The sequence below is a fragment of the Orcinus orca genome, chromosome 2 (assembly GCF_937001465.1).
Source record: "Orcinus orca chromosome 2, mOrcOrc1.1, whole genome shotgun sequence".
Classification (NCBI taxonomy): Eukaryota; Metazoa; Chordata; class Mammalia; order Artiodactyla; family Delphinidae; genus Orcinus; species Orcinus orca.
This window is the reverse complement of record NC_064560.1, coordinates 85477977-85492404: the sequence shown is the minus strand read 5'-3', so window position 1 is coordinate 85492404 and position 14428 is coordinate 85477977. Positions and strand designations below refer to the sequence as shown.

Here is a 14428-nt window from a genome sequence, read left to right as displayed (position 1 = left end):
CCCAGTGGGAGATGAAATTGAAGCACAAGGTGGAGCCAGTCCTCCCCTACTCACCCCCAAATCTCTCTGCAGAAACTCCCGGGTTGAGCCTCAGCTGATGTGAGGTCAGAGCAGCCCCTGATGACCCTGACCTAGCGGGCTGTGGATTCACCACTGTAATCTGAGGAGGGGGCCCTGCTGGAGTCTGCCATCCTTCAGCCAATGAGTGAGCATCTGCTGTATACACTGCTGGTGCTGACGGGAAGTGGCATTTGGAGGGTAGAGGCCCTCTAAAGGAACTACCTTGGGCTTTCCCGGTGGCGCAGTGGTTGAGAGTCCGCCTGCCGATGCAGGGGACACGGGTTCGTGCCCCGGTTTGGGAAGATTCCACATGCCGCAGAGCGGCTGGGCCCGTGAGCCATGGCCGCTGAGCCTGCGCGTCCGGAGCCTGTGCTCTGCAACGGGAGAGGCCACAGCAGTGAGAGGCCCGCGTACCGCAAAAATAAAATAAAATAAAATAAAAGAACTGCCTTGGCTGACAATTGCCAATAACTTGGGGAGGGGCAGGCACTTGACCTCAGGTTTATTTCCTAACGGGAGTGAACTCACAAACACAGGCACAGGCAGGTGTTACCGTGGACAGAGGACTGTTCAGAGCAGGAGAGAAGGGGGCTCAGGAAGGCTTCCTGGATGAAATGTCTTGAGCTGGACCCTGAGGATAAATTGGATTTAGGTAGGAGGGGAGAAGAGATTTCTGGCGAGGGGGCTGCCTGGAGAAAGGTGGCTGTGGGCGTGGTCTTGGAAGCTGGGAACAGAGTGGGTCTGGGGAAGAGAAGAGGGAGGCTGGGATATCTGAGGTGGGGGTGAAGGCTCAGGCGCTGGGGGGAGACTGCACCCTGCAGACATTTCTCACTTTTCTGGCCCATTTCTTCTGGGGACAACCTGCCAAGTCCAAGGTTGTTTAGCAGGGAAAAGAGCGAACATTTCTGGAGAACTTAAATGAGTATCAGCACTAAGGGCTTGACCGGCATTGTCTCTTTCAGTCCTCAAAGCTGCCTGGTTTCCCCACTGTATAAAGAAGGAAACCAAAGCTCAGAGAGGGTTAGTATGTGAACCAAGATCACATAGCTATTGGCTGCTATTTGCTACAAAAATCACACTAAATTTCCACCTCATCTATCCCTTCCCTTTCCCAGAAGCCCAATTCAACTGCCCAAAAGAAATGGAGAGAAAGTGATGGGGGTGGGGAAGTGGTGGTGAAAGAATGGGGGAGGTGGAGGGGTAGGCTCTTCCTGCTGCCCAGCAAGCCCAGTGCAAAGCCAGCGGAAGAAGCAGGACCCCTCCTTCCCAAGAGCCAGCCTCAGATCAAGTGTGCAGTGACTGTGGGCTCCCTAATGGCTGTGTTTAACCCCTGGCCCTACCAAATGATGCAGCACCAAGTGTTCTCTCCTGAGGGGAGGGGTTGGGTAGGGTTACTTATTAGCCGTGAGATCAATCATTACCTGCTTCCCCTAACAGTGGAATCTCCTTGAGTCATCAGAGCTTGGGGCTGGTCCCCTGGTCAGGGGAGCAGAAGGTCTTCTGGACGTTTGGGGAGCAGGCTCATTTCCCTTGGCTGGGGGAGGCGGAGTTCCCCTTCCTGGGAAAGGGCCATGAGGCAGGTAGAAGAGCCTGCGCGGGAGGGGGAATGGGGTTCGTAGTGTTGTTACGTAGGAGAGCCACATCCAGTCCCCAGGCTGATGGCCGTCTCACTGGTGAGGAGTAAGCAGTTCTGGAGGGAAGGTTAGTGTAGCACAGGAGTGAGTGTCCCAGGGGCCCTTGGTCCAGGGAGCCGGGCAGCCAGCGAGTGAGGCGGTGGGAAGGCCCTCTTTCCGTTGGCTGCTGAGTGTGCAGGGCTCAGGGCTCACTAGGGCTCTGGAGCCAGACGGCCTGGAACCAGTGCCCAATTGCATTATCTTCTTCCCAGGCAGGAAGGCCGACGGGCTGGGAGCTGCAGCTGTAGAAAGCTCAGATGCCAGCGGGGAGCTGCAGGGCAGGGCAGGCAAGGCAGTTAGGGCGCAGGATTTAAGGAGGTGTGGCGGCAGGCGCTTGGGACTGAGTGGAAGGGGGAGGCACTCTAGGGAGACTGGGGAACCACCCACTGAGGTCTTCTCCACGCATGCTCGATTGTGACAGTGTCGGCCCAGGCCTGGGAGGGGAGAAACCTGGAAGTGGGACTCACAGCGTGCATCCCCAACCATCTGGGTGACCTTGGCTGGTGACCTTTCAGTTCTAATCAAAGGTGAGTCCTCAGCTTTTCTGCTGCCAGGGTGGGCCTGCTCTTGGCCCCCAAACCAAGGAAAATGGGAAGAACCCTCCGTATGGTGTCTGAAGCAGCTGGCCAAAGAATGGGGCAGGCCACAGGGGTCTTCCAGACATCTCTCAACCCCACCCCGTATCGATCATCCTTTGAGGCCAGTTCACACCTCGTCTCCCCATGGAGCAGACTCCACCCCCATGCCAAGGGCCAGTCACTCCTCATTCTGCCATCTCATGGTGGCAGAACCGTGCCCGGCATGTGGTAAGTGCTCAAAAAAAAAAAAAAGAGTCGTTATTTATGTAATCATTTCTTATGGAGCTCAGAATTGGATCAGTCATAATCTTTGGTCCATACTCCAGAACAATTGTTGACCCGTACATAGCCCTCTTTAGTTATTTATCATTTATTTTCAATAATATAATGAACACCTCTTAACTGACCACCCAGTCTAAGGGGACAACGTTACAATACCACATCTACTTATTTCCCGTTCTCTCCCCCATCTTCCCACACACCCTCCAAGAGGAAACCATTCTCCTGAACTTTGTGTTTATTACTATTATACAAACAGAAGGCTAAAGGCATGCAAAGAGGCAGGATGCCGGCAGGTTCACTAACAGAAATAGCTGTTTTTCCAACCAAGCTGCAACTTCCTTGCAGGCAGTGTCTGGGTCTCCTCCTTTCCTGCACTGTGGTCAGCATGTGGCCGGGCACACAGGACCACTGGTGAATCTTGGTTGATGGGCTGTTTGGGGTACCCAGAGCAGGAAGGATGAGGACTGAATGCCGGAGAGCAGGCAGGACACAACCCCAGGAATAGGAGGAAGGGCTTCGGACTCCACCGCCACTGCACCTGACAGGTGTCTGTGTGACTTCTGCCCTGCCCTGTGATTTCACACAGTGTTGCCCAGGTGACCCAAGTGGGTGCAAGAGCTCACTGCTTTTCCAGGTCTGGGCAGAGAGCGGTCCACCCCTATCTTTACCTTCTGGGGGTTCCAAGAGCCGATTGCCCAGCAGCTGACCCCTGCCCAGCTGGCCATGGCCCAGAGCCCACACATCACCTCCGCTCGCAGAATGTCTCCCTGCTGAGAAAGTGCTAGACACTTGCCCTCCTCCTTCCCCCTGCCCAGGTCCCAGAGCCGGTGTCTGGTACCCCTGAGCCCACACTGGTGCTCCATACTGTGCGCCACCCCCAAAGACCCCAAGGTACCCAGGCCAGCTGTCTGAGCAGGACTGATCACCCAGCAATACCAAGTACTGCTCCTCAAGATTGGCAAACAAGGCCAAACACTCCTGCCTGCAAGAGGATGGTATGGAAAAGAGAAAAAGCTGAGGCCTGGGGGCATGGGGCGTGCACCTGCATGAACTCATCTCTCCTTCAAAGTCCCTTATTTTGTTTGCTCCTGAATCATGACAGAAGCTTCCTTTCTCTGGGCCTCAGTTTTCACAGCTGTGAAATGGGGAAGGAGGTAGGCGCTGTGGCTCTTCCCGGTGGTGTCCTATACTCCTGGAACACATGGGCTCTGAAATGCGGTGTGCCTGCAGGTGTCATCAACTCAGTCTCGTGATTTCTGCCCATCTCCCTGTGACCCAGAGAGAAACGTAGCTTGAACTGGGTATATCACACCCCCCCCCACACACACACATACACAGCCTGGAAAGGAGTTTTTGTCCTCTTGTCGCTGGTGTGTCACAGAGGTTCCGAGAGCCTATTGCGATCGCTCACCGTCATCCTCCAAGATCCTCCAGGAGATTCCCAGGTTGCTGCCCGGGCAGTGCCCATGCCCCACTGCTCCACCATCTCCCAGCCCTGGCCCAGCCCTCTCCCCCGGCCACAAATGCTCCAATGTCTGGAGAGAAGGGATTTTTGTCTGTTTCCATCACTACTCTATTCCCAGTACTCAGAAGAGCGCCTGACACATGATAGGTGCTTAATAGCAGTGACAGAGCAGCATGCCCCTTACTTGTGCTAACTGGCAAGGCTGAACCCATGCCCTTCACTGTGTCACTTGCCAAAGGTACACAGGTAGTTGCTAACTAGGGAACACCCTCTTTGCAGTTACACTCTTAGGTCAAATAAAACAAACAGCTAAGGGTACCGAGACCCCAGTGCGGTTTCTACTTTAGTACCCTTGACTTTGGTGTCTCTGGTTCCTTGTGTTCTCTACCCATAGCTGGCTCCTCCTCTTGACTCCACCCTCCTGCTTTAAGCCTTCTTCCGGAATGTCAGACACGTGGGACCAGGCACCCAGCCAGCCTGACCTGGGGGCCCTAAGCTGCCAGGTGGTTCCGGAGCTCATTCCCACCTGCCCACCCAACCGGATTCGGGGATCCAGGGAGGGTGCATGGGAGCCCTGAGAAGGAGCCAGATTTGTTTTATTTGATTCATAGCTTTGGGAAACATTTTTGATAGCTGGGTAGAATCCCATATAAGGATGTTCATAATGTACATAATTACATGTCACATATTAATATCACATATTAGTATTTCTTTGTGAGTCCTCCATTCATGTCTTTTTTGTTATGGTAATGTTTACAGGTTTCAGTGTTCTTTGTGTATTAGGGATATCTATCCTTTTATATATACTGCAGATATTCCGTCCAGTTTGTCTTTTTTTTTTATGTGTTGTGGTGAATTTTGAAACATTATAGAAGTTGGCATGGATTTTTTAAAAATAAATTTATTTATTTATTATTTTTTGGCTGCGTTGGGTCTTTGTTGCTGCGCACGGCTTTCTCTAGTTGCAGCGAGCAGGGGCTACTCTTCATTGTGGTGCGCGGGCTTCTCATTGCGGTGGCTTCTCTTGTTGTGGAGCTCGGGCTCTAGGCACGCGGGCTTCAGTAGTTGTGGCACATGGACTCAGTAGTTGTGGCTCGCGGGCTCTAGAGCGCAGGCTCAGTAGTTGTGGCGTACGGGCTTAGTTGCTCTGCGGCATGTGGGATCTTCCGGGACCAGGGCTGGAACCCGTGTCCCCTGCATTGGCAGGTGGATTCTTAACCACTGTGCCCCCAGGGAAGCCCCAGTATGGATTTTTTAATGTAATCATATCAATCCTTTTCTTTATGAGTTTTGACTTCTGTGTCCTTTTGAAAAGCCTCTACTGCTCTAAACACCACAACTCCTATTGTTAGTACCATGTGCTAGTACTAGCTACTCGGGTTATGAGCTTTAGAGTGTATACATCGTGGCCCAGAGAAAGCACATCACATACAAAGAACGGCTGGTGAGAGAGGAGAGGAGAGACAGCAGGAAGTGGAGGTGGATGGACCCTGGTTCTATTTCCGGCTCTGTGCCTGTGAGCTAAGCTGTGTGCTTTGGTGCAAGGGCTTTTGTGTCCCTGAGCCTGTTTCCTCACCTATAGAAGGGCCTCACCATGGCCGTCATAGCTCCCAGGCAAGTTTAGATGCTGAAACGAGAAGGAACATGAGGGACCATTTTCCACTCGAAGCCCTGGTGTTAGAGCTGAGGAAACAGAGGCCCCTGGAGTGAATTAGCCCAAATGACTATTCCCAGCCCAGTGCCCCCTCCTCTGGCCACCATCAGAGCCTCTCCAGTGGCATGGCTTTCAGATCCAGGGGCATCCTGGAGGGTGGAACTTGGCTTCCTTGCTTCCCATGGCCTCCCAGATTGCCGGGCAGAGGAGTGGCCAGGGAAGGGTGGAGGAGACTGTCTTCTTCCATCTCTCCCTTCAGGAGAACCAATTTAAGTCCCTTCCTGATAGGCCATTAACTCCTTCACTGCTGGTGCAATCTTCCTACTCCCTCCCACCTTGTTCCCTCCCCCCAGCACACATATCCCCAAATGCCCTGAGTGATGGGCAGTCACAGGTCCTTCAGGACATCTGCTGGCTAATCCTGGCTTATTGAGGGCAAGGCAGGCTGTCTGGAGGGTAAGACGTTGGAATTAGCAACTTCTGAGCCTTCCCACATGCCAGGCCCCAGTGGAGCAGCTGAGAGAGCTGTGCTTTGGAATTATAACCCTGCCCTGCCAGTACCGGCTGAGTGGCCTTGGGCAGTGGTAAACCAGCTAAACCTCTGCCTAGAAATACTGCCCACTGATTTCCACACCCTAGCAGTGCTGCATGAGTCAACAGGGAGTAAACCAGTGGTGTGTAAGTATCCAGCTCTGCTCCTGGCCTGCAGGAGGTGTCTTCGGGGGAAGTGAATTCCCTTCCTCGGGCTCATGTCACCCCTACAGATGGGTTTGTAGGACCTCATACTTAGTTTCGTCATCACCCACAGTTCACTGCCCCACATGTAACCCAGCCTGTACATTTTCTGTTCCCTGAAGTCTCCAGTGTGGGCCTGGGAAGGGCGGGGCGTGGAGAGGACATCAGTCCTGACGCCGGCACACATCTGAGGGAAGCCTGCAGATTCCCATCCAGACATAGGCAGGAAAGAGGGGAAGGCAGAAAAGTTGGCCCATTGTCCCCCCTCGAGGCCTCCTCCTTGGCCCCAGGCCTCCCTGGCCCTGGGCCCAGCCTGCCCAGCGGACACACGCCTGCAGGCCTCACCAGGAGGCGCCAGACCGGCAGCGGGCCTCACGCCCAAAGGTGAAGCGTGAGCAGCTCTTGCCAAACCCCCTGCAAGCTTTATGTCCCGGACAGTTGTCCCAGAGGGGAGGCACAGAGGACATAGAGGGTGCAGAGGATGCACAGGACGTAGGTGAGGCACCACTCATGGCCTGGTCTGCCAAATGCCTGGCTGGACTTGGGGCTGCCAGGGAGTCACTGAGAGCCTTTGGGCAACTGCCATGCTGCTGGGCCCTCACTTCTGGGGCCCTAGGGAGCTCATCACAGCAATCAGGGGGCTGGAGCTACCATCTTAGGCAGTTCCTGGGAATCTGGGAGTGGGAGGGACATTAGTCACCTCTCCTGACCTCACTGCAAGAACCTCAGGCCAGTTATTAGGAAGGCTGAATTACAAACCGTTCCAGATATCCCCATTGACCAGGTGGGAAAATTAAGGCTTAGAGAGGTCACCTAGAGAGTTGGGGGCATAGCCGGGCTAAAACCTAGGTCTCTCGACCCCTAGGCTGCTAGTCCTGCTCCTATATCACCAAACCAGATCAAACCTGCTGGGGAGTGAGTGGGTTACGGGGTGTGCAGTGAGGGTAGAACACTGATCTATGAGGGTAGGGGGTGGCTTTGTGGCTGCTTCTCCTTCTTTCCCCCTCCACCTGGCAGGCGTTCCTTCTGAGTACTGACCTCCCTCCCCCTCCTCCCGCCCTGGCCTGGCAGAGGAACAGGGGAGGAGGGGGCAGCTTTCAACACCTCTGCAGATGGCGATGGCTTCTGCTGAGTCCTGGGTTGGAGGAGGGGCTCCTCAGCCAGAGGAAGGGAAGGAGAGTCTCTGTAGGGCTGTCACTTCTGGGGCTGGGGAGGGGGGTGATGTTCTCACCTCCTAATTAGTCATCTTGTTAGGCAAGGACCACAGCCTGTACCAGGAAGGTCTTTCTGAGAAAGAGTCAGACGTGCAGGAAGTGAAGGAACAAGCCGCAGAGATGGACATGTAGGGAAGAGCAGTCCAGGCAGAAGGGTCAGCCAGGGCAAAGGCTGGGAGGCAAGAGCCAGCTTGGTGGTTGCGAGAAACCACTAGAAGGCGAGTGTGGCTGGAGTGAGTGGGCAAGGGGCCCAGAGATGAGACGAGGTCAGCTTCCTGGAGCAGAGTGCATCGTCCTTACAGGCCACAGTGAGGCTCTGTGTGAAACAAGGAGCTACTGCTGCCGGATTTTGAGCAGAGAAGTGATGTGGTCTGGTTGAAATTTGTAGAGGATCACTCTGGCTGTTCTGTGAGATGGGGCAGGGCAGAGGGAGGGCCAGAGCAAACAGAAACGAGAAAGCAATGAGGAGGCAAGTGCAGGAATTCCATGTCTTGAATCCAAGTGGAGATGGTGAGAAGAGGTCAGATTCTAGACATGGTGTGAAGGTAGAGCTGGCAGGAGATGCTAACAGGTTGGAGTAGCGCAGGGAACTGCATGAAAGAACAACCATAAAAAGCTCTCCCCTTTGCCTCGGCCCGGAGGCTTCCCAGAGTCAGAAGCCAATGTGCCCGGGACCCCCGGGCTCAAAGGGGAGAAGTGTATGGGGAACCTGGACCCTCACAGAGGAAGCAGAGCAACTTTCAGACGGTCTGGTTTAAGCACTCATCTTTCCATTGGGGAAACCGATTCTCAGAGCACAACTGGCTTAGGGTCCCGCCGTGGTGAGAGGTAGAGCTGGTTTAAAGCCAGCCCTCCAGACACTCAGTGCTCATCAGGACGGAGTCAGGGGACCCAGCCTGCTGGGGCTGCCACCGGCACAAAGCCTGCCTCGGACCAGGCCCTCCTCTTCTCTGGGCCTCTGTCTCACATGGTTCTCTATGGTCTCCGTGGACTCTTCCCGCTCTGAGGACTCCACCACCCCTGCCACAGCCTGCTCTGAAATGCAGGACTGACAGGCCAAGCTTCCCAGATAAGAGGGTCAGCCCCCAGTGACGCCCTCCCCCAGGGCCCCATCTCCAACCTGAAGAGGTCCACTGCTTCTCTCCCAGGGCCAGGAGGGCCTCTCACATCAGCTGGTGCTGATTAATCAGTGGGAGGGACAGAAGGTGGGGGGGTGGCCTCCTGCCAGATGAGGCTTAATCTGGGTCAACTGTGTCAACCCCCCGGGACTGGGAATGAGAGCCAGGAGCCAGTGCCGAGGGAGGACAGGACACCTCAACCTCAGCAGCCCCACGTCCATACCCTGATTCTGCTACCCTCCCTGGATTCCCCACTGCCTCCGGAGTCAAACTGAGCCTGCCCTGGGCCTTGGTAAGCTCCCTCCCTTTTCCACTTCGCTGTCTTGGTTCAAGGTTCTGCTTTCCAGCGTGTGAATCCACAAGATGCTGAGCTGTTGAGCTCCTGTACGTACGTCTGCTTGGGGCAAGCGGCCTAGGAGGCCCCGTGTGCGGGCAGGCACCTCTCCTCCTTCCTGGTCCGCAGGGTTTTCTGGGTAGACGATGGATGAGGCATCTGGGAAAGACACATTCATTCCTCCCTACTTAATGCTTTGGGTGACTCCATGGATGTGGAGAGGCTTTGTAAACTGTAAAGCGCTGTGCACAGGAGGGACCTGAAGTGACAGCTGGCCTGGGGTGAGGTTGCAGGAGCAAAGAGGGCCAATTGCTAGAACCTCAAAAGTAGGGCAGGATTTAGAAATTACAGGCAAGGGTACCAGGAAAAGCAAAGGCTTAGAGGTGGGACTGGACTTGAAAGGTGAAGTGGCCTGTCTCATTCTGCAGGAAGAGATAGATCCAGGACTGGAGGAAGCAGGAGGGAGACAGACACGTGGAGTGTGGGACAGAGGTAGGGAGAAAACGGGGTCAAAGGTGACTGCCCCTGTAGTTCCAGACTGGCTGTGGGGCTGACAGAGGGAAACAGCCACTCGGAGGGGAACCGAGAGGGGGCTAGAGTTATAGGGAGGCAGTAAAGGGAGGTGAGCACACTGGAAGCGGTGCTCAGCCTTGGCTTTCCCCACAGGTCACCGAGGGACCAGAGGAGCCCACGAATACCTCCCAGAATGTGGACTCTGTCATCAGCCACCTGTCTCCCTCCGATAAGGAGGTCATCCCAGTCACTCTCCATGGGGCCACCAACCTTCCTGCCTCTAAGGATGGCTCTGAGCCATGGCCCTATGTGGTAGTGCAAGCAGCTGGCTGAGAGTGAGGGCAGGGGACGGTGTCCAAGCTGGAGCAGAAACCAGGGTATGGATATTTGGAATATGAGCACCCAAAGGGCTGGGGAAGGAGGGAAGAGCCACTCCGTGATCCTACAACCAGCTGACCAGTGTTTGGCCACAAATCGACCTCAGTGGGGCAGGGCCCCTGGATGCAGAGGCCTGGGCTGGACTCAGTGGGAGGTGATGGTCAAAGGAAAGAGAAGGACTAAGGGCTGCCCTATCTTGCCATGCCCAGTCCTGGGGTAGGATCCTCCTCCTTGGCCCCCACCACTTCTCCGGTCATTTCTATTACAGGTGCTTCCCTAGTTCCTTCTGATCCTTTAATGCACGCTCCCCTCCAACCAGCCGGAGTCAGGGTACACACTTCCCACAGCCCGGTATCCAAGCGAGGCCTGCCATGCCATGTCCACTTCCCCCTTCATGGGCCTCACTTTTCCTGGAAGGGTATCGGGGTGACAGAGTCTCCATCCAGCCAAGCTTCTGTATGGATGTTGGATATCTACTCAGTCTTGATTATAAAGCCCCATGCAGTAATCCCCTCCCATGAGCTTGCCATCCCTTAGCCCCTTCTGTAGACACTGGGAGCCACTGGGGCCTCCCCACCAAGCCACCTACCCCTCCCCTCCTCTACCAATACCAGCAGCATTCAGTGCCTGCCTACAGGCTTTGCCCACATTTTCTTTTGGGGAGTGCCTACGCCAACATCTGCCAAAATCCACTTTCAAAGCCTTGTTGCGATCCTCCTCCTCCAGGCGCCCGTCCAAGCTGAGCTCTCTCTCCTTTGGAGACGGACAGCAGTGGCAACGCTGGTCTGACGTACTTTATATAAATGAAGTTATGTGCTGCTTCTCTGTCCCCTAAACTGGGGCTCCCACGGACAGATCCCACGTCTCCCTCTCCATTTCCCCAACAATATGCCCGGTATAGGCCTGAGCACACTTAGGGGTCAAGGAGCACTGAGGCAAACACCCCAGGTTACTATGACAACAACCCCTCCCCAACACACACACACACACACACACACACACAGTAAAAGTGGGATAGATGAGGTGCTGGAGCCCAACAGGTGAAACGCTTGTCTCCAAAGCCCCATTTCCCCTGCCCAGCTCCTCGGCCCTCCCCTCCCCCGACTCCATTTCCGTGGTGAAGAAGGACAGGTGGCTGAGAGCAGGCTTGGCAGGGAGCTCGCCTTCTCCCCTCAGCTATTTCCATAAACCAATTATCGCCGATCATCTCGGGAGATTGAGGCCCCGCCTATCACCAATCCAGCTTGGGCGGTGGGGCGGGGAGTTGGGCGGCCCCTGGCTCCTCGACAGAGCCACCGCGACCTGCGCCATCACCCGGTTGCCATGGGAACGCGCAGCGGGAGCCAAGCCGCGGAGCCTGGGTGAGGGGTGTGGAGGGGTTGGTGCATCCGTGCACCCATCTCCACCCAGAGAGGGGGCAGGGAGCAGGGCCTAGGCGAGCCTGCAGCCTGCGTTCCAGGGCTCCGGGCGGCTGAGCTGCCACCAGCCGAGGAGGTGCTAATGAGATGCAAATGAAAGCAGAAGGGAGGGCTTCTGAGAAAGAAGGCCCAGCTGTCAGGACCTGAAAAGGGCTTTCAGTGCGAGCCCCCCCGCCCGAGGCAGGAACCCCAGAGGGAGGACCGAGACCCTCAGAAGCCCTAACCCCTGGAAAGGATATGATATCCGCCCCTCCACCATGTCTGATTCCAAATACACAGTAACAGAGCATATAATAGGCATGAGCAAATCCACCAAAATTTTCATTTTTCTCACAATGAATATTTCAATACTCAAAATATATATTATATACTATATATATTAAATACTATTAAACCATATTACATGATATATATTGAATATATATAATTTTATAGTCTTTCAAAGCATTTTTTTCTCATCTTTTTGTTGCCTGTATTTTGGTGCCCTCAGCTCGGTCTCCTGGCTTCGTTTCCTACTTTCTTCCATCCCATTTGTCTCACCTCAGACTGGGAATGGGGTCCTGGAGGTTCTTGTCTCTGCCGAGCTCCCTCCTCCTCTCTGGGGTGTTGCATCCTCAGCAGGCAGGCTCATTGTGGGGCCCCAAGGTGGGGGAGGGTTGAAGCACAGGCCCGAGAGTGCCCCAAAGCCACTTACTCAACCCATTGGTGAGGAGCAGAATACGGTTCAGGTCCAAGATGGGGCCTCCCTAGTTTGGGGTGTAGCCACTTCCCTCCACCATGCAGGCTCTAGCCTTGAGCCGATCTAGTAATAGGGTGTGTCCTCCAGTGGCGACTATGACAGACCAACAGGTCCACTTGGCTCATCTTGTGGTCGGTTCTGCCTCTTTCCAGCTAAGCCATTGACTTGCTTCCAGCCTGACCCCACTTCTCCACTGAAATAGCTGTCTCTGAAGTCACCAGAGATCATCATGCCTAGTTCTCCTTCCAATGGGTATCTCATCTTTCTCGGTCTCTCTGGCATTAACCCCTCATGACCACCGATTGTGTTGGCGGCCCTTGCTGTTCTTGGCTTCCAAGATGCCCTACTCTTATATTCTTCTATGTGTACCTCTTCAACACTCTACCTGGAATTAAATGTCGGCCTGTCGCAGGTTTCAACCCTAGGTCTCTCTTATTTCTCTATACTCTCTCTTCGTATGAGCTCATCTGCATCCTGGCATCAGTAATCACATTCTTTTGCCCCCATCCAATCCATTGCCAAGTCGTGTCAGTTCCTCTCCGATCTTGAATTTATCCACTTCTCTCTGCCGGCTCCACCACCTTAGGTTACTGCACTGTTCTGCTCTCGGTACATCTAATATTGCCCCTCTTCAAACCCCCTTCAAAGGCAGGTTACCATTCGATGCTGTGATGCCGTAGTACCAGAGGAACCCACTCTTTGAACCCTTCACATTGCTCTCAGGGTTTGAGGATTCTAGGCCCAGTATGGTTGGGTCTTTGTCAGCGCCTCCAGCTCCCCAGAAGCATGACCCCACCTCCCTCTCTCTGCTCCAGCCACACCCGATGGACAAACATCTCTCAATGCTCTGAGCAGACCCTCTTCCCTCCCACCCCAGGCCTTTGCACGCTCCCTCCCCCAGAACATTCTCTCTTCCCCTCCCCTCTTCGGATCTCAGCTCAGTCATCACCTCCTCAAGGAAGCCCTCCCGACCTCCCAGATCAGGCCTAATCCTCCCGCATTACATGCCTCCATGGGACTGTGTACTTCTCCAGTGTTGCAGCTGCAGTTTCACGTGTTTCATGGGCTTTGATGTGATTCTTGGCTTATTCTTTGTCAGTGCCTCATCCCATCGTCCCCCGCTAGTTCCACGAGCAACCACCAGGTCTGTTTCCTTCACCATCCTATCCCTACTTTCAACACAGACTCTGAAACATAGGAAGTTCTCAATTAATAATTGTTGAATGAATGAATACACAGGTGAATGAATGAATCTGGTCATGTTTTGAGCATGCTCTGTGACTTTGGGAAAGTTACTTTACCTTTTGATGCTGAATACCTCACCTGGGAACCTGTCCCAATGGGCTGAAGGGATGGTGGAGCCAGACCACCATCTGGGAGATGCTGACAGGTCTAATATCACACAGGGAGAGGGGGTATCCTTAGTAAGAGTCACAGTGGGCACGTGAGACCTAGCAGAAGAAACCACAGGTCAGTGGAGAGAAGCCAGAATGGAATCAGGAAAACCCAGAGTCTGGCCCACAGCCCCTGATTCCCTGTGTGACCTCAGGGGAGTCGCTGCCCCTCTCTGAGTCTTGGCCTTCCCATGGCCAGGGTATAAGGCTTGGCCTCCACGCTGTCCCAGGCTTGCCGGGCTGGTCTGTGCTCTGGCCTGGGAAACGGACTCAGTTCCTTAGAGGCAACAAGAGCCCCAGGTGTACTGCCCAACAGATTCCACATCCAGGTCTGCTGGGTCAGTGGTCAGGCCCAGGGTCTCCCCTGAGCGGTCTGGGCCTGGCTCAAGTCTCTGGGGCCTGAGAAGTGCCCAGCACCTGCCCCCCAGCTTGGCACAGAGAGACCTGTCTGTCAGAGCACAGCAGGGATCAGGAAGGCAGTGGTCCTGACAGGTGGGGAGTACCCCAGCAGGCAGAGTGTGGAGAAGGGGCCAGCCAGGAGGCGGCCTGTGGGCTTCTGACCCTTGGCCAAAGGCTGGATGGCCGGGCTGCCAGCTGGCAGCTTCTTCTCTGACTGCCTGCTGCCCAGAGCTAATGAGCAGGGACAGAGCAAGTACTGGGAGGGGAAGGGCTGCTTCCTTTCTTGGATAAGCCTGAGAGCCCTGACCCTGGCCCCAGACTGAGCCTGACCCTGGTGACTAACTGAAGAAGATATTGAAAGTAGGGCAGTTTTGTCAGAGGTCCTAGTAAGAAAGGAACGTTAAGAGTGTGTGTGTGTGTGTGTGTGTGTGTGTGTGATATCATTTAACCATCAGTCCGTCCCATGAACTAGGT

At 54.6% G+C, this 14428-nt stretch overlaps 1 protein-coding gene across 1 annotated transcript in view; it reads left to right on the top strand.

Moving 5' to 3' along the window:
* The window catches only part of CCDC33 (coiled-coil domain containing 33), a 116601-nt gene that overhangs the window by 15219 nt on the left and 86954 nt on the right, over positions 1-14428 (top strand). The window contains 3 exon segments of the mRNA XM_033440158.2: positions 1946-2051; positions 3409-3484; positions 9780-9943. Of these exon segments, the coding sequence (XP_033296049.1) occupies positions 1946-2051; positions 3409-3484; positions 9780-9943 (346 nt within the window).